The 23,311-nt window shown below is 37.5% G+C and overlaps 1 protein-coding gene across 7 annotated transcripts in view; it reads right to left on the bottom strand.

Moving 5' to 3' along the window:
• The window catches only part of CDK14 (cyclin dependent kinase 14), a 683,048-nt gene that overhangs the window by 374,555 nt on the left and 285,182 nt on the right, over positions 1-23,311 (bottom strand). For all 7 annotated transcript variants that reach the window (XM_088833154.1, XM_055420391.2, XM_055420393.2 and 4 more), the window contains one exon: positions 2,055-2,117. In XM_088833154.1, the coding sequence (XP_088689280.1) occupies positions 2,055-2,117 (63 nt within the window). The remainder of the gene's footprint in view (positions 1-2,054; positions 2,118-23,311) is intronic.

Here is a 23,311-nt window from a genome sequence, read left to right as displayed (position 1 = left end):
GAGATGGTTGGATGGCATCATCGACTCAGTGGACGTGAGTCTGAGCAAACTCCAGGAGATAGTGAAGGACAGGAAAGCCTGGCGTGATGCGGTCCAGGGGGCCACAAAGAGTCAGACATGGCTAAGTGACTAAATAACAACAACAAAGTGTTGGTGAGAAGACCAAACCAGGATAATGGAAATCCAGTGATGCCTTTGTTCTTCGCAAAGCCTGAGTCAGTTCTTTAATCTCAACCCTGTCACTGAATTTAAAGTTGGGGGGTCAAAGTTAGCTCAGAGTAGCCTCTGATTTCCACTGACTCTAGTAGGTCCTGGGCTTTCACTAGCTGGGCTCTCTGCAGATTACCTGGGCTGAAGTGGAAAATAGGAGTAAGGAGGTACCATTCTGTTGATTTTGAACCCAATCAACCCTAAAAAGAGAACATTAAATGTAGTAATGAGATGACTTGAGATGTTTTGATGTTAAAAAAAATTGTGGTCATTAAACATTAGTATTATAATTAATAATACTATTAATTAGTATTAAACAAGATTAATAACAAAATCTCTTAGCCTGTTAAAATTTCAAGCCCAATCCAACCACTACAAATCTATCTATGTCAATGGTTACAGATGTTTAAGAAAAGCGAATAGTCAAAAAACTTAACCTAAATTAAAATTTAATAAAACCAAAAAATCACAACAATGAAAAAGGACGTATATGAAAAGTAAACAAATACTTCAAGTACCATACTGATTCTAGTATTTATTTTAAAAAGAATGTCTTGCCAGATTTCCTAAAGTTTCCTACATTTTAAAATTGTACAACAAAAGTGATCACCTTAAAAAGCCACATCATTAATGTTACAAATATTAAAAATAGCCTTCGATTTATTAAGAAAAGAACAATGCAATAGAAAATTGAAGAATATATAAGAACAGGCAAATTATAATGGCAGAATTACAAATGGTCAAGAAACATGAAAAGATGCCCAATGTCACTAGCAGTCAAGAAAATGCCCATGTAAAAAACATTTCATTTTTACTCATCAGAATGGCAAAAGTTTTAATGACTGGTTACTCAGTCCTAGGGAATGTAGAGAAAAAACCCTTTTATCATTTACTACCATGTGGGCAAATATTTCAATTAAACTGACATCACATCTCTAATTAATAAAGAAAACCCATTAACTAGATATCAAAAAATAAGAAACTATATACAATATTATTTTTATAAAGCAAAAAGAAATGAACACATGTAACGCTATATGTGAAATCTACCTCTGCTAGCAAAGGGAAAAGTACAACAGAAAAACCACGCCACACTGCAAGAAAGGAGCAGATAATGAGTGGGATGAATAGGAGACAAATAACGATATTTCAAATGCATTTATATCACTAAATGGGTTCTCAGGATCCTGAAATGCAGCCATTTCAAAACTAAAATGTAAGCACATCATTAAGCCTACTGACAAACTTTAGTATCTTCTAACTCCGTAACATATGCCAAGAAAAGAATCTCCTAAGTTTGAAATATGAGAAAAATTTTCCAAAATGGTTGCTAGGTCAAAACTTAGAAAAGCTTAATTCTTTTTACACATAGTAATCCAATTTCTGGTAAAATAAAGAAAACTGAAGGAAAAATCGTTTTTACCTGTTTATACAAACAAATGAAAAAACACACACCATGAACTCATCGTAACACTGTTTTGGATCATAATAATACATTATCTTGAAACCAACTGGTATCAGTATGGAGCTCTAAGCTAGAGCGACTAGAGATTCCTCTCTACTGAAAACACAGTTTTGGCAGGATTCCAGTAGATCCCTCTCATTACTGGCAAATGTTTCTCCATGAAGGAAAATAGGGTACAGTTTAAATAGTAATACTCCAGTGAAAATATTTAATGCCAAAGCATGGCTTTCATTGTCAAAGCAATGACTATGGTTCACTTCAGAATCACTTCTCTTTACACAATTAAAAAAAAAAATGAATCACAGTAGAGGGATTAGATTTTGGTTCAAAAAATGCACATGAAGAATGCTAAGCCTTGATTGAAAAGATCTTTTCCTACCTTCACATTATCTGGATGCAGCCCCCCAGGGTGCTTGTCCATGTACTGACATAAATCAGTATGCTAGAAGAAAAAAAGGAAAATGTATTAACATCCCTCTGGCTATAAAACAATGAATCAATATTTTTCTATTTCAAAGTCATGACTACTTTCTGAACTAAGCAAATATAAGACAAGTGGGTGGATTTTTTAGTGTATGCAGTTGCACGTTCCTCCAGCCTCCATTTTAACCACAGATGAATCATTACTCCAGATTCTATCTTTTGTTAAATATATCTGTGCATTAGAAAGAATTTATGTCCACAATTTGTTAATTTGTTAAATGCCTAATTCTCACATTGAATATGTATCTCTTAAGTGGAATAAGAATAAACCTTACCTAAAATATATATACTTTAACTTCAATTAAAAGCACATATACACACAGTTAACCAATCCAATTACAATTTCAATTACCTTGCATTTTTCAAGTGGAAATGAAGGTGATGGTTATTTATTTTGTATGACATGTAAATATTACAAACAGATCATTCTAATAAAATTAATCATTGGATGTATTTACATTTTTCATAACTATATTCATTAAAAGATAATTTTCAGATTCTCAGCACTCTTGAATATATTTGAAAAAATATTTTTTATAAAACTTTATAATGATTTACTTTCTAAATCAATGCAAACACTTCCAAACTTATAAATTAAGACAAATACATCCAGATTTATTTTAAAATACTGTAATTTTTCCAACTATCCCAAGCTGAATTTGCACACAATTGTATATTTTCTTTTTAATGCTTTTTCTGTTTATGAGTACATAAAACTTCTAAAGAAACATGTAGAGTAGGTATACAAATTTTCCTAATCTTATTTATTGGCGGTAACAATTTTATGATTTAATCACTCTGTAAAAACCAGTGACCATGATGATTTACGCCCCATTATCAGGCTTCAATTGTTGAGGAATTATAAGCTTTTGATACATTCAAGAATCTGTACATGGTTGTAGCCATGATTATAACAGTTCAGATCCCATTACTGAGTTTTTATTCCATGCTAGCTGGTAACTGCTGAGAATACAGAGCAATTGTTCACCACGTATTTCTCAACTCTTTATCTTCCAGGCACTACACTAGTCATTTTATTGCTGTTGTTCAGTCGTTAAATTGTGTTCCACTCTTTACTACCCCATGGACTACAGCGCGCCAGGCTTCCCTGTTCTTCACTATCTCCCAGAGTTTCCTCAGACTCACGTCCGTTGAGTCAGTGGCGCTCTCTAACCATGCATCCTCTGGGGCCCTCTTCTTCTTTTGCCTTCAATCTTTCCCACAATCAGGGTCTTTTCCAATGAGGCGGCTCTTTGCATCAGGTGTCCAAAGAAAGCACTGGAGTTTAGTGACACTAGTCAGTAAGGACACAGAAGTCAAGGAAAAAGATGCAGGTGGGGAAAAACCAGGCTGTGTGTAAGACAGTACAGCATGCTGTACATTAAGAATACGACTGGGCAGTGTTTGAGGACACAGAGCGGGGAATTTAATGTCTGTAATTGGAGAAGGCAATGGCAACCCACTCCAGTGTTCTTGCCTGGAGAATCCCAGGGACAGCGGAGCCTGGTGGGCTTCCGTCTATGGGGTCGCACAGAGTCGGACACGACTGAAGTGACTTAGCAGCAGCAAAGATAGGCCACGGCAAGTGATACTTTCAAATAAGATCTGAATAGAGAATGAAAAAGTTACCCAGGGGAAGAACATGGGACAGAAGAAACACTCCTGGATATATTCTAAGACCGTATTATTGCCTTTCTCTTTTCCACACACTGAGTACAGAAACTATATACTTTAAAAAATTTGTATTTTGTACTGGGGCATAGCTGATTAACAATGCTGTAACAGAACATATAAAATGGTACATGAAAAAGTACTTTTTAATATATAACATGATAGACAACTATAATGTGCTCATTGTCTCACACATAATAAACTGGTAAATAGTACATGCAATCATAACAATAATTACATAAACTTATGTTAAAATCTTTTTAAAATGTAAATTTTCAGTTTACAAAACAAAATCAAACTCACACTGTTTCCAAGATAAAGGCTAAATATAATAAACAACAAAAAAACCAGAAAACGTGAAAGTGAAGGAATAATACATCATATTATATATTGATGTTATTTATATTTTATGATATTTATAATGGCAAATACCAATAAAAAGCAAAGAGCAACTTATCAATGTAAATGTTAAACATAATAGAATTCAAAGAAAATGGATTAAACATTTATTCACCTAGCAGCATGGCATATTACTATAAAGCAAATACTGAACAAAATAAAGGAAGAAGCTCAAATTTTCACAAAATCTTGAAGGTTATTTCTTTAAAAAAAAAAATCAACCAATGAAATTGACAAAAAAATTAAAAAGTAAAAAGGAGGTTCTGTAAAGGATATGAGTAACACAGCTAAAATGCACGTTTAATTTTATGCCCAATAAACTTATGCTACATACGCTCACAGAAGTGAAGTGATGTCAGGGACAAAGCTTCCACTGTACTTCTACTTGACACACATGCATTGATTGCAAATTGTGCATAAATAGATGACAGAGTCTCTGCTTTCAGAGAAGGCACGTTCTGTGGATTTTTATATACCTGTGAAATTACTGTAACTTTTTTCAGAGTGAAGTATTCAGCATTTTGTTTGAAACCAACCAACCAAACAAAATCCCCACTTAACTATGAGGATGGAAATGTATCAGGAATGGGGGAAAAAGTTTCTGACTCTCACATATACCTGATACCCTTCTGTGTACAAACGCATGCCCGGTGACACTGCAACATGAACAACAAGGAGGCTTCTCCAGAAACAAGATCGTGGGAAATTTCATAAAGGTTTTCCCCAAGCCTTTAACAGTTTTAAGTCTGTATTCCCTCAGCTGTATGGCATGGACATGCACGTATGCACACACACATGGCTGTCACTAGTTTTGTAGCCTTGAAGTGAAGTGAAGTGAAGTCGCTTAGTCGTGTCCGACTCTTTGCGTCCCCATGGACTGCAGCCTACTAGTCTCCTCTGTCCATGGGATTTTCCAGGCAAGAGTACTGGAGTGGGGTGCCATTTCCTTCTCCAGAGGATCTTCCTAACCCAGGGATCGAACCCAGGTCTCCTGCACTGTAGGCAGAAGCTTTACCGTCTGAGCCACCAGGGAAGTCCTTTGTAGCCTTAGGTGGGTTATATAACCTCTGGGTGTCCCTGTTTTCATCCGTATTATGGGGACAATCCTAGCACACCTACCGCATATGGATGCTGTGAAAATTAGTACGTAAATATCCACTATGGTTCTACTACACTGCCCAGCACGGGGTAGATGCCACAGGTGATGATGAAGATAATGATGGTGATGAAGATTTTCTGCAGTGTTTAGAGTACGAAGGGATATTTTGGAGAACTGCGATTCAAAATGAACTGCCAAATACCGTCTGAGAACTGGAACTCTTAGGCGTAACATTTCACGCTTATTATATGTGTTCTTCCTGTCTCTATGTCCAGACATTCTCATTCATACTTCACAGCTCTCCGTACACAACCTCTGAGACTACTTCTGGCAAATACGTAATTAATCTCAGCTTGCTCTGGGTGATTAGGGGTAAGAATCTAGAGAACCTCAAATGCAGGAAAAGACAAAGGGTGGTAAAAGGTCTTATTCTGTATCCTGGCAAACTTCCGTTTTACCTTAATTAAAAACTTTCTTTTCCCCTCCTCTCTCTTTTTTAATATACAAAACTATGCCTGGAACTATATTAGATGTGCCTAAATTACAAATTTCATTACATCTCTTCATAAACTTCTCTCCTTCGTTCAACTCGCTGGATTATGTGACCCTTGTGACTTTTCCTGGTCCAGAAATAATAGAAGTAAACTTAACAATCACGTTGGGAGGTAATTCTCTGTTATCACACTTTTTAAAGCCATCCTGAACAGAAGGCCCCGATGGCACATGACCAACTGATCACTATCCACTGATGAGACACGCAAAATCTCAGATCCATCTGGCTTGATCTCTGGCCATTTCTTGTTCTAAAAATAAAAGGAGTATCTTTAGACTAGGTGCCTGGTAACTATAGACCAAACCCAGTCACTCCTCCCCCTCAAATCTCTATCTTGGCTCATGGCTAGCATCGCTTCTGGCCTGTACCACATTATGCTTCCCTTCATCTTCCTGAATCTCCCTCTTATTCACTCTACAACTGCTGCTGTTCTTCTGGGCAATGCTTTTAGAAGTACTTTGTCTGACAGGTTTATACCTGAATGTCTAAGAATACTTCGTCAGTCTTCCCTCTAGAGTGTGTGGTTTTAAATGAAGCTATCAAGTGTGGCTAGATTTCTACACCAAACAGAAGAGTGACAGCAGAAAGAAGCTGGAAAGTTCAATCCCCACACTTGCATACATTTCTTTCAAAATCAGGTTCCTCTTTCCTCATTGTTGATTACCCATCAAGTAGCATTTATTTAAGGTTCCCATGTGGTGCTAGTGGTAAAGAACCCGCCTGCCAATGCAGGAGACATAAGACACGCAGGTTTGATCCCTGGGTGGAGAAGATCCCCTGGAAGAGGAAATGGCAACACATTCCAGTATTCTTGCCTGGAGAACCCCATGGACAGAGGAGCCTGGTGGGCTGCAGTCCATGGGGGTCACAAAAGAATCGGACATGATGGAAGCTACTTGGCACTCATGCACACAGCATTTATTACAGGATTTACAAAGGGGCAGGAGTGTTTCAAGGGGAAGGAATTTGAAGAACATATCTGAAACCATAATCCCCTGAACATAAATGTTTTCTGTAAAAGAACCACATTTACAGTTTGGCTTTCTCCATGTTGACTTCATTACCCTGTGGCAGGATCAGATTAGAAGGCAGAAGACAGATATTTCTTTGTAAAAAATAAAAAGAGCAGCATATAGAAAGACCATAAAATACTGAAGAAAAGACTTTTCCTCATAAGCACTTTCACACAGCAGAGTGTCAGTTAATTTCAATCATATGTAGACCTGAGAACTACATGACCAGCAGAACACACCCATGAAATTTAAACAGAAAGACATGAAAGGAGACTGCAAAGACAAATTATAAATATGATGACAGTTTTAAACAGGCCTGAGTGGAGAACATCCCTCCAAAAGATTACCAGGAAAAAAAAAAAAAAAAGAGCCAAAGAAAAAGAAGAGAAGCAAGCTGGACTGTGACATTCACCTTTTCCTGCTTTCTACTCTCCATTCCTTGTTGTTTTCCAGTCCCACGGTCCTGTGCGGCTCTGTGACCCCAAGGACTGCAGCACTTCAGGCTTCCCTGTCCATCGCCAACTCCCAGAGCTTGCTCAAACTCATGTCCATCGAGTGGGTAATGCCATCCAACCAACTCATCTTCTGTCGTTCCCTTCTCCTCCTGTCTTCAATCTTTCCCAGCATCAGGGTATTTTCTAGTGAGTCAGCTCTTCTCATCAGGTGGCCAAACCACCGGAGCTTCAGCTTCAGCATCAGTCCTTCCAATGAACATTCAGGATTGATCTTCTTTAGAATGGACTGGTTGGATCTCCTTGCAGTTCAAGGGACTCTTGAGAGTCCCTCCAACACCACAATTCAAAAGCATCAATTCTTTGGTGTTCAGCCTCTTTCATGGTCCAACTCTCACATCCATACATGACTACCAGAAAAACCGTAGCTTTGACTAGACAGACCTTGGTTGGCAAAGTGATTGTCTCTGTTTTTTAATATGCTGTCTAGGTTGGTCATAGCTTTTCTTCCAAGTAGCAAACGTCTTTTAATTTCATGGCTGCAGTTATCATCTGCAGTGATTCTGGAGTCCAAGCAAATAAAGTCAGTCACTGTTTCCACTGCTTCCCCATCTATTTGCCATGAAGTGATGGGACCGGATGCCATGATCTTAGTTTTCTGAATGTTGAGCTTTAACCCAGCTTTTTCATTCTCCTCTTTCACCTTCATCAAGAGGCTCTTTAGTTTCTCTTCGCTTTCTGCCGTAAGGGTGGTGTCATCTGCATATCTGAGGTTATTGATATTTCTCCCAGGAGTCTTGATTCCAGCTTGTGCTCCATCCAGCCCAGCATTTCGCATGATGGACTCTGCATATCAAAGTTAAATAAGCAGGACGACAGCAGCTTTGATGCACTATTTTCCCAATTTTGAACTGGTCTGTTGTTCCATGTCCGGTTCTAACTGTTGCTTCTTGACCTAACTGTTGCTTCTTGATTTCGCAGGAGGCAGGTAAGGTGGTATGGTATTCCCACCTATTTAATAATTTTCCACAGTTTGTTGTGATCCATACAAAGACTTTAGCATAGTCAATGAAGCAGGAGTAGATGTTTTTCTGGAATTCTCCATTCCTTATTCCTTTTAAAACTGACTTTGGGTGAGGGAAAAGAAGTAATATGCTTTCACTGAACACCACTGGTAAAAAGGCTCTCAGAAGACCCCAGAGTCAGACAAGCTTTTGGACATGAAAGCTGACCAGGGCAGAAACAAGTATAAGTCAATTATTAAGTAGCCTTCATAATTTAGTATGTGTTTGAAAGTGAAAATGTTAGTTCACTCAGTCGTGTCCAACTCTGTGACCCCAGGGACAGTAGTCCACCAGGCTCCTCTGTCCATGGGATTTCCCATGGAAGAATACTGGGGTGTTGCCATTTCCTTCTCCAGGCGATCTTCTCGACCCAGGGTAAAAACCCACGTCTCCTGCATTGCAGGTAGTTTCTTTACCACCTGAGCTACTAGGGAAGCTGTTAGCATGGGTTTATGTTTCTTTGTAATCAATGTATTACCAGTGAAATGAGGTTTCCCAATTATTGTTCCTTGAAAAGATCAAACTTCTTATTCAAGACATGCCAAGTTCCTCAGAGAAATTATGCTTTCATATCAGCAGTGAGTTTCAGACTGACCTTTTCTCATTAAGCAGGAATCTAAACAGAGCACCTTCCCCAACACATGCACTTTCCTCCACCCTCTTATGATAAGCACAGTGTCTACAATATTTGTCAGCTAATTTTTGACGTTTTTCAGAAGCACTGCCAAAATGTGATGTTGAAAGTAGCACAGCCCTATTTTTAGCATCTAGGCTAAAAATAAGGAAGTCTTTCCATGGGGATAACCAACGGAACTCCTCATTCTGAAGTTCTGCTACATACAACCTCCATATTCTTGACTTCTTTTCATGTTAGCTTTCCATCTTGACAGCAAGACAGAAGTCAGTATATTCAGGATTCATGTAATTTCACAGCATTTAAAAAAAATAAACTGTTTCACAATAGTAGGAATACTGGAAAGATTCCAGATAATAAAACTAATTCTGAATTTCTTTCTTCTTGAGGAATAGGCTTATTTTACATTTAAATACCACAGTTCATTCATGTTAATGTATAGCAAATTCATGCTGATATATGGCAGAAACCAACACAATATTGTAAAGTAATTATCCTCCAATTAAAAATAAATTAATTAAAAAAATAAGCATCACATCTCAGCTATACTTTTATTTGGAAATCAACAAATACTCGTTTTTTTTAAAAAAAAAGAAACATTAAGTGAAAACCTGAATTAAAAATAGAAGAAAATGATGGGGGGTAACTTCCCTGGTGGTCCAGTGTCTAAGACTCTGTGCTCCCAATGCAGGGGACCTGGGTTTGATCCCTGGTCAGGGAACTAGATCCAACATGCCACAAGCAAGATCCTGCATACCAAAACTAAGACTCAGCACAACCAAACAAATAAATTAAAAAAACAAACACATGAGATTTGTTAAGAACTAGTTGATAACATGTACCCCTTAGAAACATAGAGCCAAGGCACAGTAATATAGAGCCCACAAAAATATTGAGCCCTCCTTTTCCAGACCGATTCTTATTGTTTAAGGAGCTCCTTGCTCCTCATCCCAGTTTGATTATACCATAATCTCTTCCTTATAATGGGTAAGTGATAAACTATTTTAAAAACTTTGAATATTACTCTGATTGGTGAGAGAGCACATTAAGAAATTTGCAAATATCTAAAGCACAAGCGCATTCACGAGCAATTCCTTCCAATCTTCAGTGGTACCACACAGGGTCCCAATATGAATGGCAGCAATGCTAACTGTTCATGCATCCAAGGCAACTGTTCATGGTAACTGTTCATGTAGCCAAGGCCTCAGGCATGACAGAGGTAATGGTAACTGTTCATGAACCCAAGGCAGAGGCTTACTTGTGATACTCACTCTTCTCTTGGCCAGAGTCACCTTTACTACAGTCTGGGATATACCACACGCATTTTAACTAAAACCACACCTCTCAGACAGTAACACATTTGGGAGATCTCACTATCGTTTTAGGTTTTATCAATATTTCACCTGTAGCTCATTAAAGTCAAGTGATTCTCTGGGGAATGGCTGCTGCTAGAGGCAATTGAAGAAAACTTCTAGAAGTTGAGCCCTCCTTTCTTCTACAGCAATCAATGCCATTTTCCTCTGGCTATAATCTCTGTTTTAATCAGCCTACATTGCTGTGAGAATTAATACATCAAATTACTGAGCAGTTAGTTTCTAACTGCTCTTATGTGAAGTCCACAGGTTTAAATTGACTTTGAAATTGCATTTTCCCCCATTCAGCTTTGTAGTATTCATCTATTTATTCCCAAATTATAATAAATAAAATTTTAATGTGGGTTCAAACATGTGAGCACTATTCATTAGTGAGAATAAATGAAAAGAAACATTAATCAACTTTCCCTTTAAACAAAATCATAGCCATTCAAGGTACCTTATAGAGAAGGTCTGTATCCACTATATACCAAAGAGCCCATTTTTAAAACAGTGGTTAACAAATAAAAGTTTGTAAGTATTCCATTATACGTTATTTAGGTATTCTGCAAATGAACTGAAATCCCTTATCTTTAATGAAAAAAACAGATATTCATGAACAACTACAAAAGTACTATCTCTTCCTTCTGAAGTACTAATAGAAATTCTAATTTCTGTGTCTCAAGGTGCATCACAGGACATGATATGACAATAAGAGAAAAATACGGTCTTCTGATCTATCCCATCATACCTAAAAATATGTTCTTAAATGGAATACTCTCAATATTCCACTGTTACTGCAAAGACTTACTCTACATATTCCAAAGCCTGTTTCTGGGTTATTTTATTTTCAGCTGTTTTTATGCCACTTAGAAAATGTTTGGAATTCTACCAGTAAACCCCACATCTATTTCCTAACGAGGGCAAGGGGAGCTAACACACACAGTAGTTAATACTATATAAAAATCCTCCAGAGTCATTGCATTGTGACAACCTAAAAGGGTGGGATGGGGAGGGAGGGTCAGGATTGGGGGGACACATGTATGCCTGTGGCCAGTTCACAGTGATGTATAGCAAAAACCATCACAGTATTCAAAGTAATTATCCTCCAATTAAACAAAAAAATTTTTAACAATACAAAAAAATACTATATAAAAATACCCTAAGTAATCACACTGCCTCAGCTTAGCCCTAATTAAATTAGTTGCTTCTTTTTTTAATCATATAATGTATTGTTCTCCTTTTTGGACATAACCTATATGTGACTTCGAGATCCCCTAATTCTGCCTAATTGGTTTCAGCTGTCATTTCTGAATTCAAAATACATGGGCAGCCTGGGGCTGGAGACTGGAACAGGAAGCATTTCTAACCATGTAAAACCAGCAACCTGAAAGATCTTTTCCATTAAAACAAAAAACGTACTATTTGGCTTCTGGCAATGACATTATGGGTAGAAAGGCTGTATATCTTTACCCAGACAGTAAGACTGTTGGGAGTCATTTTTCTCCGATAAAAAGAATGCAGGCATTTATTTTCCAATAGTTCAAATGTCTAAAGTAGTGTCAACATAATAGGGGCTAATTCATAAAACAAACATGTATCTATGTCCACATCACTAGGAGGTACAAATGATAATCCTTTCTAAAATAAATTCAAAGTATAGATTTGGGACATTTCAAAAAATTGGACAAAATCTTCTAGAAAAAGAACATTGGGGTTCTACAGAATTCAATGCTCTTGCTGCATTACAAGCCTGGATACAATCTGCTCTCTTCAAAAAGTGAAGGAAAGGACTACTCTGGCACACCATTCACAAGCCTAAACCATTTAATAAATTCTAACAGAGTCAAACAGCCACTTTAAAAAGATTCTCACGCTATTTTGAAGCCAAGTTTAAAGGGGGAAAAAGCCAATGGGTGTGAAGAATGGAATGCTCTGATCATCCAAAACCCTCAAATATTTGAAGAGAAAAAAAAGGTTAACAAAGGGGGCCATGAAAAATTTTCTGGAGTCAAACTATGAGACAGAAAAAAAGAAACAGGAACTGGGACAGTTCTCAGGAACAATATTAACTCTGAAAACACCCTCTGGAGCTGCCCTGCTGGAAATAAGAGAAATTCCGAAAGTACAGGGTAAAAGCAACACGAGTGAAAAGATTAGAGACGGAGAGCCAGACTGGAAGAGAAGAGCGAGAGGAGCAAGAGAAGGGACAGAGGAATCCACCGTGGCGATCCTGGAGTCACGCTTTCTGGCTGCAAAACAGAGCTTCCCTGGTGGCTCAGATGTTAAACTACAAAATAGAAAGCTGTTGTTTAGTGGCTCATGTCCTACTCTTTTTGCGACACCATGGTCTGCAGCCCACCAGGATCCTCTGTCCATGGGATCTCCTAGGCAAGAGTACTGGAGTGGGTTGCCATTTCCTCCTCCAGGGGATCTTCCTGACTCAGGGACTGAACTCGTGTCTCCTGCACTGGCAGATGGATTCTTTACCACTGAGCCACAAGTTAAGCCCAATGGGTAAGAGTAACACCCACATAAGGACAGATCATGCCAGATGTGTGTTTCAGACAATTCTATGAACTATACTGCAATGAACTTTCAGTACAATTACTTTTTAAATTTTTGTTGGATATAGTTGATTTACAACAGTGTATGTTACTTTTAATATTAAAAATAGCAGTAGTTCTGGAACATACTAGGAAAATATTAAACAATTATAACTATTTAACTCTGTCATCCTGTCTTTCGGTTTTGCCATACCAACTGATAACCAAAATATATTTTCAAACTCAAAATGGGTAAAACATTGTAAAATGGATAAAAACAGATAAACAGTATTCACTCTTTAAGAGCTTACCAGTGACTGCAAGGGAAACAAGAATGATAAATCAATAATACTCTTTCCTTTATCTTAAATGAAACATTTATAGCAGTGTTCATATCATTTGAACAACTAGTGGCAATGTTAGGCAATTTTCCTCCCAAGGAAATACAGAGGGATGTAGCAGAAGCAACATTATTAAGATTTTAAAATGCAAAATACCTTAAAGTTTCTAAAGATGTTTATGGATATTTGATTATTTATAAAGCAGGAGTTGAGTGCTACAGACTCCAAAATGGGACAGATCAAAATCTCTTGAATTGACAAAATAGTTTGAAAAATAAATTTGTATTACAAACGCAAAATTCATTTATAGTTTCAATTAGATCTGCGGCTGGTGGCAATACAAAGAATATAGAATGATAAAGCTTTCAGGCAAAGCAAGACAAAGTGGCATATATGAAACGCATGTTTGTCATACATGATGAAAGATGTCATACCGCTATTCCTGTAGCACACTTGAAGCGTAAGTACATTGTAAATACACTCAGGTAAGACCTATTGTTTTCCATTAATTTAAATTATTATAATACAGTACAGAAAGTGGCAAAAGTAATTTAGGTTTCCTCAAACTCTATGAGTAAAAGAATCACAACAACATGATTTTTTTTTAATGTAAGTTTTTACTTACAGGTTTTGATGCTCTGAAGCATGAAAAGTTGAAGAGTAGTGAAGTAGACTATTAAGGGGGCACAAAAAATTGTAAAAGTTTTGTTTGAAGTAACTCTTTTAATACCAAAGAATAAAAAGATCTCACATCACAGAGGGGGTAAAAAAATAAAAAATGAATTATTGTATTCTGCCTTTTACTAAAAGTTAAAATGAAGCAGAAATTCCCAAGTATCTTTTTTTTAGGTTCCACCAACAAAATCAAGTTGCTGACTTATTTGATATTTTGAATATGAATTCTGAAACTTCAAGAAGCAAAGGCCAACATTATTGCTCCTCATGATATGTTTTAAACTTAAATGTGAAAATCTAGTTATATATTCAGTGAATCAGAGCTAAAAATATCTTTTCTTGACTTAGTGCAATTTGCCATAAAAAGATTACTCAAAAAAAATTTCAAAAGAAAGAATAAAATCTCACCAAGTCTGTCTAGGATGAATTTAGGTAGTGCTTTCCTGATGCTGTGATTGAAAATACCACTTGCAAGGCAGGACATGTAAAATAGACAGCCAGTGGGTATCTGCAGTATGGCAGAGGGAGCTCAAACCTGTGCTCTGTGACAGTTTAGAGGGGCGGGATGGGGCGGGAGGTGGGAGAGAGGCTTAGGACAGAGCGGGCAGGGGACATATGTGTGCCCATGGCTGATGTATGTTGATGTATGGCCAAACCAACACAATACTGTAAAGCAATTATCCTCCCATTAAAAATAAATAAATTTAATTAAGTCAATCTTAGCAAAATTTAATAGAAGCTACTAGTGCTTAAATTTTAAATAAATTAAAAAAAAAATTAGAAAATCATAGTGGAGAATCTGAGGCAAAAATTCCCATATTTACCTCAAAATAAATTAGTAGGCCTAGCATGTAATTACTATAATCAACATATAAACATGGTTGTAACCATTTCTATCAAGAAAAACAGCAGAAACCATTCTTGACATAGAAGGTGACCACATTTGTACTTGACCATTGACACTACCACACAAAAACTTGTGGTAAGTATGCTGATTTAGTGCCCTCACTGATAAAACATTTAGTTTTGTCAAAAACCAGAATCAAGTGCTTAATAAAATATTTTTTAAAATCACTATTAAATTTGTTTCATTAAGAATTTCAGATTTATCCAAAATTTAAAGTGGTATCAAAGAAAAGCATGGGAATTTTATATTAGCATAAAGGGTGCATGAATTTTAAAATGTGGGTAAACTCTGGTACATAACCACATTTAGTGATTTGGAACGACAGTGGCATTAACTTTTGTAACATTTTAAAAGATTAAAAAATAGTACATGTGCTGTAAATTACAGTGTACATATACACATATACACACATATGCACTACGCATGTCAATATGGATCAAAAAGGAGTCTTAAAAAACACACTAGCATTAGCTTTCTCTTGGGTGGCTGGACACTAAATAATCTGGAATATGTCAGTCAGGATACGCTAAGTTACACTGTGATAACAAATAATTCTTGCTCACAATTTATTGGTCAAAGCAAGTCACAAGGCCACACTCTGGTTTAATGGAGAAAAGAGGTATAATCTTCCTGCAGGAGTTGGAATCCAAATACTAGAAAATAATATAATTATCTACATTAAGCAAATTATATTCATTTTTAATTGCTACTATAGTAAGAATAAGTAAGAACAGGGCTTCCCTCATGGCTCAGTTGGTAAAGAATCTGCCTGCAGTGCAGGAGACCTGGGTTTGAGCCCTGGGTTGGGAAGATCCCCTGGAGAAGGGAATGGCAATGCACTCCAGTATTCTTGCCTGGAGAATCCCGTGGACAGAGGAGTCTAGCAGGCTACAGTCCATGGGGTCGCAAGAGTCAGACACGACTCAGTGACTAAGCCACTACCATAGTAAGAATAATAAATATATATACACATATATTTACAGTGAATTTTAAAAGAAACTTTTGTCAAGGATTTAATAATTTCAAAAGGATTGTACAGTTTTATGAACTCAATTATTTCTCATCCAAACTCAATTTTTCCAGAAATTCCTGCTATCCCAGGTTATTTATTTCCCCTCTAAACTCTGAAAAATCTTTTTCTGGTAGATGTCCTGATATTCTTGGATATTTAAATCCTAACCCCACCTTTTAACAGGAATTCTCCTAAAAGATTAAAAATTATTATTAAATTTTAAAATTAATCTTTATCCACTGTACAGGACAGGGAATCCTGTTCCATGTTATGTGTCAGGCTGGATGGGAAGGGAGTTTGGGGCAGAATGGACACATGTGTATGCATGGCTGAGCCCCTTCCCTGCTCACCTGAAACTATCACAGCATTGTTAACTTGATGTACTCCAATGTAAAATAAAAAATTAAAAATATAAAATAAAATTCATCTTTATGACACCAGGTCATAGGTTTGATTCTCCAGGTAGACTTTGGGGCAATAGTACACTTGTTAGGTAACAAAAAATAAAATATGTTCATTAGGTGAAAGGAATGTAAAGGAAGCAGGCTTGGACAAAGGATGTGAAAGTGTGATGCAGGCCAATAAAGCCTTGGCCAACCGAGTACCAGAATTTGCCCTGTGTCAGGCAGAAAAGGCCAGGCCTTTCCACCCCCACTTCACATGGTCACCAGATACAGGATGCCTCGGGGAAGGCACGACCTCATTCAAGACATGCCCCTCCTCCCTGGTCAGATCCTGAGCTGCTGACGAGGGATGCATTCTGGTGACCATATAGCTATGCTTGCTGTAGCTAGTCAGCACGTTCCCCTTTAAAGAGGATACAGAGCCCGTATCTCTGTGTCTGTCACACTCTATAAGGGTGTTTTAATGAAATCCTTGAAAAATGACTACGTTTATGCTATACACACACACACACAATCACATCTGATGCACCTCTTTTATGGGAAAAAAAGAATGTAACAATGTGGCAAAGATTACAGAGTTCCTACTGGAACTGTACCACGAGACATGCTAAATGAGGAACAGGCCGCTGCGCTCAGGAAGAGGAGCTGCTCGTGCATCTCACACAGAAAGACAGGAGCAATCCTGTTGCCCTGCTCACCCTTTACAAGACACCTCTCAGTTCACTGTATTTTTATGCTGGTGAAATCTGATTAAAAAAAAAAAAAAAACAAGCAAAACACGAATCCTTCCTTGTCTTCTTGATTTCTAATAAATATTCCGCTATTGATCACCCCTCCCCACACCCTTTCCCCTCAGCATTGCTAATTTTCTATCTTGTTGCTAGAATTAGATACTGTTCCTCAACACATTTCCTAAAATCCTGGCTAAAATACTCAACATATCATCTTTCCCTATTGCTTCTAATCCAAATAGAAAGGGAAGAGAAAGAGAAAGAGGAGAAAAGAGACCAGATCAGTCTTCCAAATATCCCTGAGGATGGCCAAAATGAAAACTAATCTGAGATCCAAAGCTTTAAAACAAAGAGCACATGTTCAAGAAAAAAGGAAAGACCCAGAAGATGGAAAATTCTTTACTTAGCAAATAGCTGCCATGAAAAATTAGTTTTTCAGCTTCTGAATTATGAAATCAAAATGAGACATGAGCATCTGTCGGAGATTTTATAGCTGAACTGGTATCTGCCAGGGAAAAAGGAGTAAATGACTCACTTGAAGCTGGAAGTTAACTTGGAGCACTAAAGTTCATATTCTCAAAAGGAAGATTCTCATAATATACACCTATCAAAAGCATAATGAATCTTCAAAATGAGCAACCTATACATTCTTAATTATGTTTTAAAATCAGAAGCCTTCACCATTGTCCATTCCTTATACATACAACTTGCATTGTAAAAAGGTTCTTATTAACTTTTAAAATGCTCTCAAATGTATAAGTGTGTGTTTATACAGGCTATCAACTTCCTACAATCATCAAACAAGCTATAATAAAAAAAAACAAGCAAAATGACTAATGGACCGAGTAATAATAATAAATATTTTTCATCAAGACAAGACATCCTAATAAAGACATATTCATGCTCTAGACACTGATTGTGTGCCTTAAATTTTCTGATGGGATAATAATCTGAAAGTGAAAGTGTTAGTCAATCAGTCATGTCCAATTCTTTGCGACCCCATGGACTGTGGCCCTCCAGGCTCCTCCGTCCATGGAATTCTCCAGCCAAGAATACTAGAGCGGGTTGCCATTTCCTACTCCAGGGGATCTTCCCAACCCAGGGATCAAACCCAGGTCTCCTGCACTGCGGGCAGATTCTTTACTGTCTGAGCCACCAGGGAATCTAATTCAAATGTCTTCACTCCCACTAGCCTTGTCACATGTGATAAACTCTGATAATTGATAAGTAGCAAAGATTTATATGCCTTACAACCGGCGATGTGAAAAAATTCCTAATTACACAGTGGTTTACACAGTGACAAGCTCAAACATGTGTTCATATTTAAATTGAAGAATGGATATAATTTGAAGGTAAAGATGGCAAGCTGGACATGCATACCCATTCTGTACTCTTGAACAGGTACTTGTCAAAATGTTAGGAGCTCTGAAACAGATGGTAGCAAGTTGAGCATAGCAAAACGCAAACAAACAACAAGTGGATTATTGCAATGGCAGCAGGAAAGCCTAGAAGCGACCTTATTTGTATGGCAGAACAACCGAATGGCTCAGAGCTGGCACCAGGAAGTGAAAACGAACAGCAGATCTACATGTAGAGGCAGAAATATGCGAGAGTGGTCAGAAGCCTTTTCAGTAGATTTTAATCATTACACCTTCATCCCACTTTGCTTACACAGGTAACTGCCTCTCCGAAACCCAGAGATGGTGAAACAGTGAACTGGGAAACCCAGCCAGTTAAGGACAGGCATACCATCTTAAAACAGGAGGATTAAGTGGATTTCTGTCCTCTATTTTGCTTTCAGAAGATTGTCAGCTAGGACTTTATCTCCTAGGCAGGGGTTTAGGAGAATCTTCACCAGAACTCTTATAGCACTGCAAGGAAGACAGTGATATCAAAGGTGTCTCAACAAAGTGGTTTAGACAATTCCTACAGTGAAATTCATGGTGAACCAGCTATCCAACGCACTTGGAGCTCCCAATCAAGTTGTTACCGCACCATTTGAAAAGGTATTGCAACCCTGAAACAAGAAAAGGATATTATAAAATGGAATATTCTGAGAACAAAATGGTCCTTAAGGAATTAATACTGAAATTTTAAATTTCAATAAAACAGATGAAACACAAAGTTGAGTCTCTAAATGCTGAGCTAAAGGAAAAAATAATTAGAAAATAGGAGAGAAAAGGCAAGAAAATTGAAAGAGCAATACAGGAGGTCTGACATTTACATAATAAAAGAGCTAAGAAAAAAAGAAAAAGTAAAGTGAAGAACTCAAAATAATTTAAAATACTTTCTTGGAACAGAAGGATGTTAAAAGAGCTCAACCTCATTAGTCACCAGTCACGAGGGAAATGCAAAACAAAATGACAATGAGAAACTAGTACAGATCTCCTGCAACAGAAAGCACAGACAAGAACAAGCACTGGGAGAGTGTGGGTACACTGGAAACCCCACACACTGCGGGTTACACTGTAAAATGGTGCATCCAATTGGGAACACAGTCTTAAGACGGTCCCTCAAAAATGTAAAGACAGTTATCAGATGACTCAGCACTCCTGCTCCTATGTATGTACTCAAAAGAATTGAAAACAGGTGCTCAAACAAATGCTTACACACAAATGCTCACAGCACTACTATTCACAGGAGCCAAAAGGTGAAAAGCAACCCGAATGTCCATCAACCGGTGAATGTATAAACAAATTTGATATTAACCTGTTAATCAAGATTTCAGAAATGAAAGCCTGACTGAAATAAAGAGGCGTTCATTCGGAGTTTGTTAGGACTGCACATGAGAAAGACAAACTCAAGAAGTCCTTGAATTGTGCTCTGTTAGAGAACAAAATGGAGGAAACTTATAAAGGCAGAAATTGCAAGCCCACAGTTAAGGACATAAATTGTCAAGAATTATAATCTGAACTGGCAGGAAGTAAGGGTGCGTGCTAAGCAAGGATGGGTTGGGGTCTGAAATGGCTATGCAGTTACAAGGGGGGACTTTGAACCTACTAAGTTGCAGCTAAGGGATGATGTTCTAAACACAGGTGGTAGGGTCATAGAGTTTGACTTGAGTTCAGAGAAAATTCAAAGCCTCAGTGTCTGAAACCAGATCCTCAGTGACTGCCTGACTCTGCTTTTGTAAGCCTGACCTATGATTATATCATTATCATTTCAATTTGTCATCAAGCCATACTATGTACTATTATTCAGCCATAAAAAAGAATGAAGAACTAATACAGGCTACAGCATGAATGACCTTCAGCAACATTATATTAAGTGAAAGAAGCCTGCACAAAAAGTCACATGTTAATTATTCCATTTATATATAATGTCCAGGGAAATCCTTATAAAGATATAAAGAAGATTACTCGTTTCTAGCAGTTAGAAGGGTAGAGATTTCAGAGTGACTGCTAATGGGTATGGGACTTCTGTTCAGGGTGATAAACTGTCTAAAATTTAGCAGTGATGGTTCCCAAACTCTGAGAATATACTAAAATCCACTGAATTTTACACTTATTTAAAAGAGTACATTTTGTTATGTGAATTGTATCTCGATCAAGTTGTACTTAAAAAAAAAAGACATACACGAGTTTCCAGAATCAAAAGGAACACCCAAAGAAAATAAAGCTATATCTTGACCAACTTTTTGATTCAGCATGAAATTTCAGAACACTGGAAATAAAGAGAAGTGTTTTAACAGAAACAGTGGAAACTAGACAACAATGGAGCAATTTCATTGAAATTCCACTGAAATTATTTCTAACCAAGAAACCTATATCTAGCCAAAATCCCAATCAAATGTAAGTGCAGGATAAAGATATTTTCGGAAATGCAATGTCTCAAAAAAAAATCTCCCCCACACTCTTTCCAAGAAAGCTATCAGAAATTGTGTCCTTCCAAACAAAACATGGGATGGGAGAAAAAGAGCTCCAACCTAGAAGTGAGAGGAAGGGCACCCCAGGAAATTAGCAGTGAGATATAGCAGGCAGAGACTGGGGAAGGTCTTGAAACGAAAAGTGGGAAATTATTAATTTCAGGGAGACCAAACTGGTAAAGAAACCACCTGCAAGGCAGGAGATCCTGGTTCGATTCCTGGGTTGGGAAGATCCCCTGGAGAAGGGAATAGCTACCCACTCTAGTATTCTGGCCTGGAGAATTCCATGGACTATATTCCATGGACTGTAGAGTCAATGGGGTCACAAAGAGTTGGACATGACTGAATGACTTTCACATAACACACTATAAAAAAGTAACCGCAGTATATTAGGATAAACACAGTGTACCACATGCCTCAGCTATAAACAATACTTATATTGACATAATATGTAAATACTGAATCTGTGATCTAATCAAAATTATAATAAACCCATATTGAGAGGACAGAAGGTTGGGACAATGGCATAATAGGATGGGTTCACTTGTTTGAAAGTAGGGAAAAAATTTTTTTTAATTTTAAAAATTCCCATTTTTCACTGTAGGAATCAATGGATGATGCCAAAAGGTGAAAAATTAAGAAGTAGAAATAAAAGAAAGTCTTATTAAGATATTTAGAAAAAAATTTGAAAGAATCAGGTAAAAGAGTTGAAAGTGAAAAGAGCTATTTCTCATAACAAGCCACAGAATGAAGGGGCTCTTTATACACACACAATGTACAATGTGCATAAAGCCACCATCACAGAAACAAACATGAATGACTTGACGCTGGAGTGGTTTTAACTGCCTTTACCAAAGCACAAAATGTGTATTAAAGTAAAGTGATGCCAACAAATGAATCTGAAATGTAATAAATAATAATCATATGAAAGAAATCATTCATTATAATGGTCATTATAAGGATACACATTTATCAAATTACTGATTTTGAAAATTGGTGAGAAGCTGCAGGCACTCCATTTTCTATGATATATAATAATTTATACTTCACTTAGAGATAGATTTGCTAATGATTTTTTTCTCCAATTACTTCATGGTCTATTCAAACATAATGTGAAGGTAATTGGAATTATTGATCATCTTCCTCCTGGTCTTGAGTACTTTCATCAGACGGCAATTTTAGTACTTTAGCTGGAACATTTGTCCAATTTCTTCACCTAAGCTGATCATTATTGTCAGATTTATTAATGCATCTCTCTCCTGCCTCTATCTGCCCCATGATGTGAGCATGGTTACTTTCAAGATTATTACTTCCTTAACTTAGGAAACATGAAAACAATTTCCGTGAGGAAAAGACAATTAATATGTGAAATATGTTTTTTCCTTTCTAAAGGAATTCTCTTTTTATTACTGCTATCTTCTGTATGACTTCCTTCTACCAATGAAACCTGTTTTTTCAGTCCACTCTTCCCACATGTCACAGATTATACCAACTTCCCCACTACATGTCTGTGGTTCAAATGACGAAATTCGAAATGAAGTAAGAAAAATAATTTTTAAAGAAGCCATAGTGGCATAGTGTAGTCTCATAAAAGTTGCCGGACTTAGCACCTATTTGCACGGCAGGAATGAAGACACAGCTGTCCAGAATGGACTTGTCGACACAGCAGGGGAATGAGGGGATGAACTCAAGAAAGGAGCACTGACAGGTAATCACTATCGCGGGTAAAACAGATAGATAGAGGGAAGCTGCTGTATAACACAGGGAGCCCACCCTGGAGCTCTGCGACGACCCAGAGGGGTGGGATTGGGGTGGGTGCAAGGGAGGCTCAAGAGGGAGGGGATATATATCTAGTCATGACTGATTCACAGTGTGGTACGGCAGAAACCCGATACAACATTGTAAAGCAATTATCCTTCAATTAAAAATGGATGGGAGTACCATCTGCAGTGGAAGGTACTCATAAACTGTGTATCTTTGTAAATAAGCAGGTATTTACTATCACAATAGTTAAACATCAGACACAGTTCCATCTTAAATCCTGTAGATTAAAATACTGAACTATGATCAAGACCTCCTAATAAATGGATGGCAACCATATGAAATAAAACTAGAACTCAGAAAAGATAGATATGAGGTAAACAGAAAAAAAAAAAAAAACTAAAATCTCAGAACCCAATGGGATAAGGAACTAATAACACATTTGAAAATGACTAAAGGAGATTAGTCAATAGCACCCCACTCCAGTACTCTTCCCTGGAAAATCCCATGGACGGAGGAGCCTGGTAGGCTGCAGTCCAGGGGGTCACAAAGAGTGAAACACGCTGAGCGACTTCCCTTTCATGCATTGGAGAAGGCAATGGCAACCCACTCCAGTGTTCTTGCCTGGAGAATCCCAGGGACAGGGGAGCCTGGTGGGCTGCCGTCTATGGGGT

Source organism: Moschus berezovskii, chromosome 3, assembly GCF_049115385.1.
Source record: "Moschus berezovskii isolate FMDL1 chromosome 3, NW_MosBer_1.0, whole genome shotgun sequence".
Taxonomy (NCBI): Eukaryota; Metazoa; Chordata; class Mammalia; order Artiodactyla; family Moschidae; genus Moschus; species Moschus berezovskii.
This window is presented reverse-complemented; position numbering and strand designations above follow the sequence as displayed.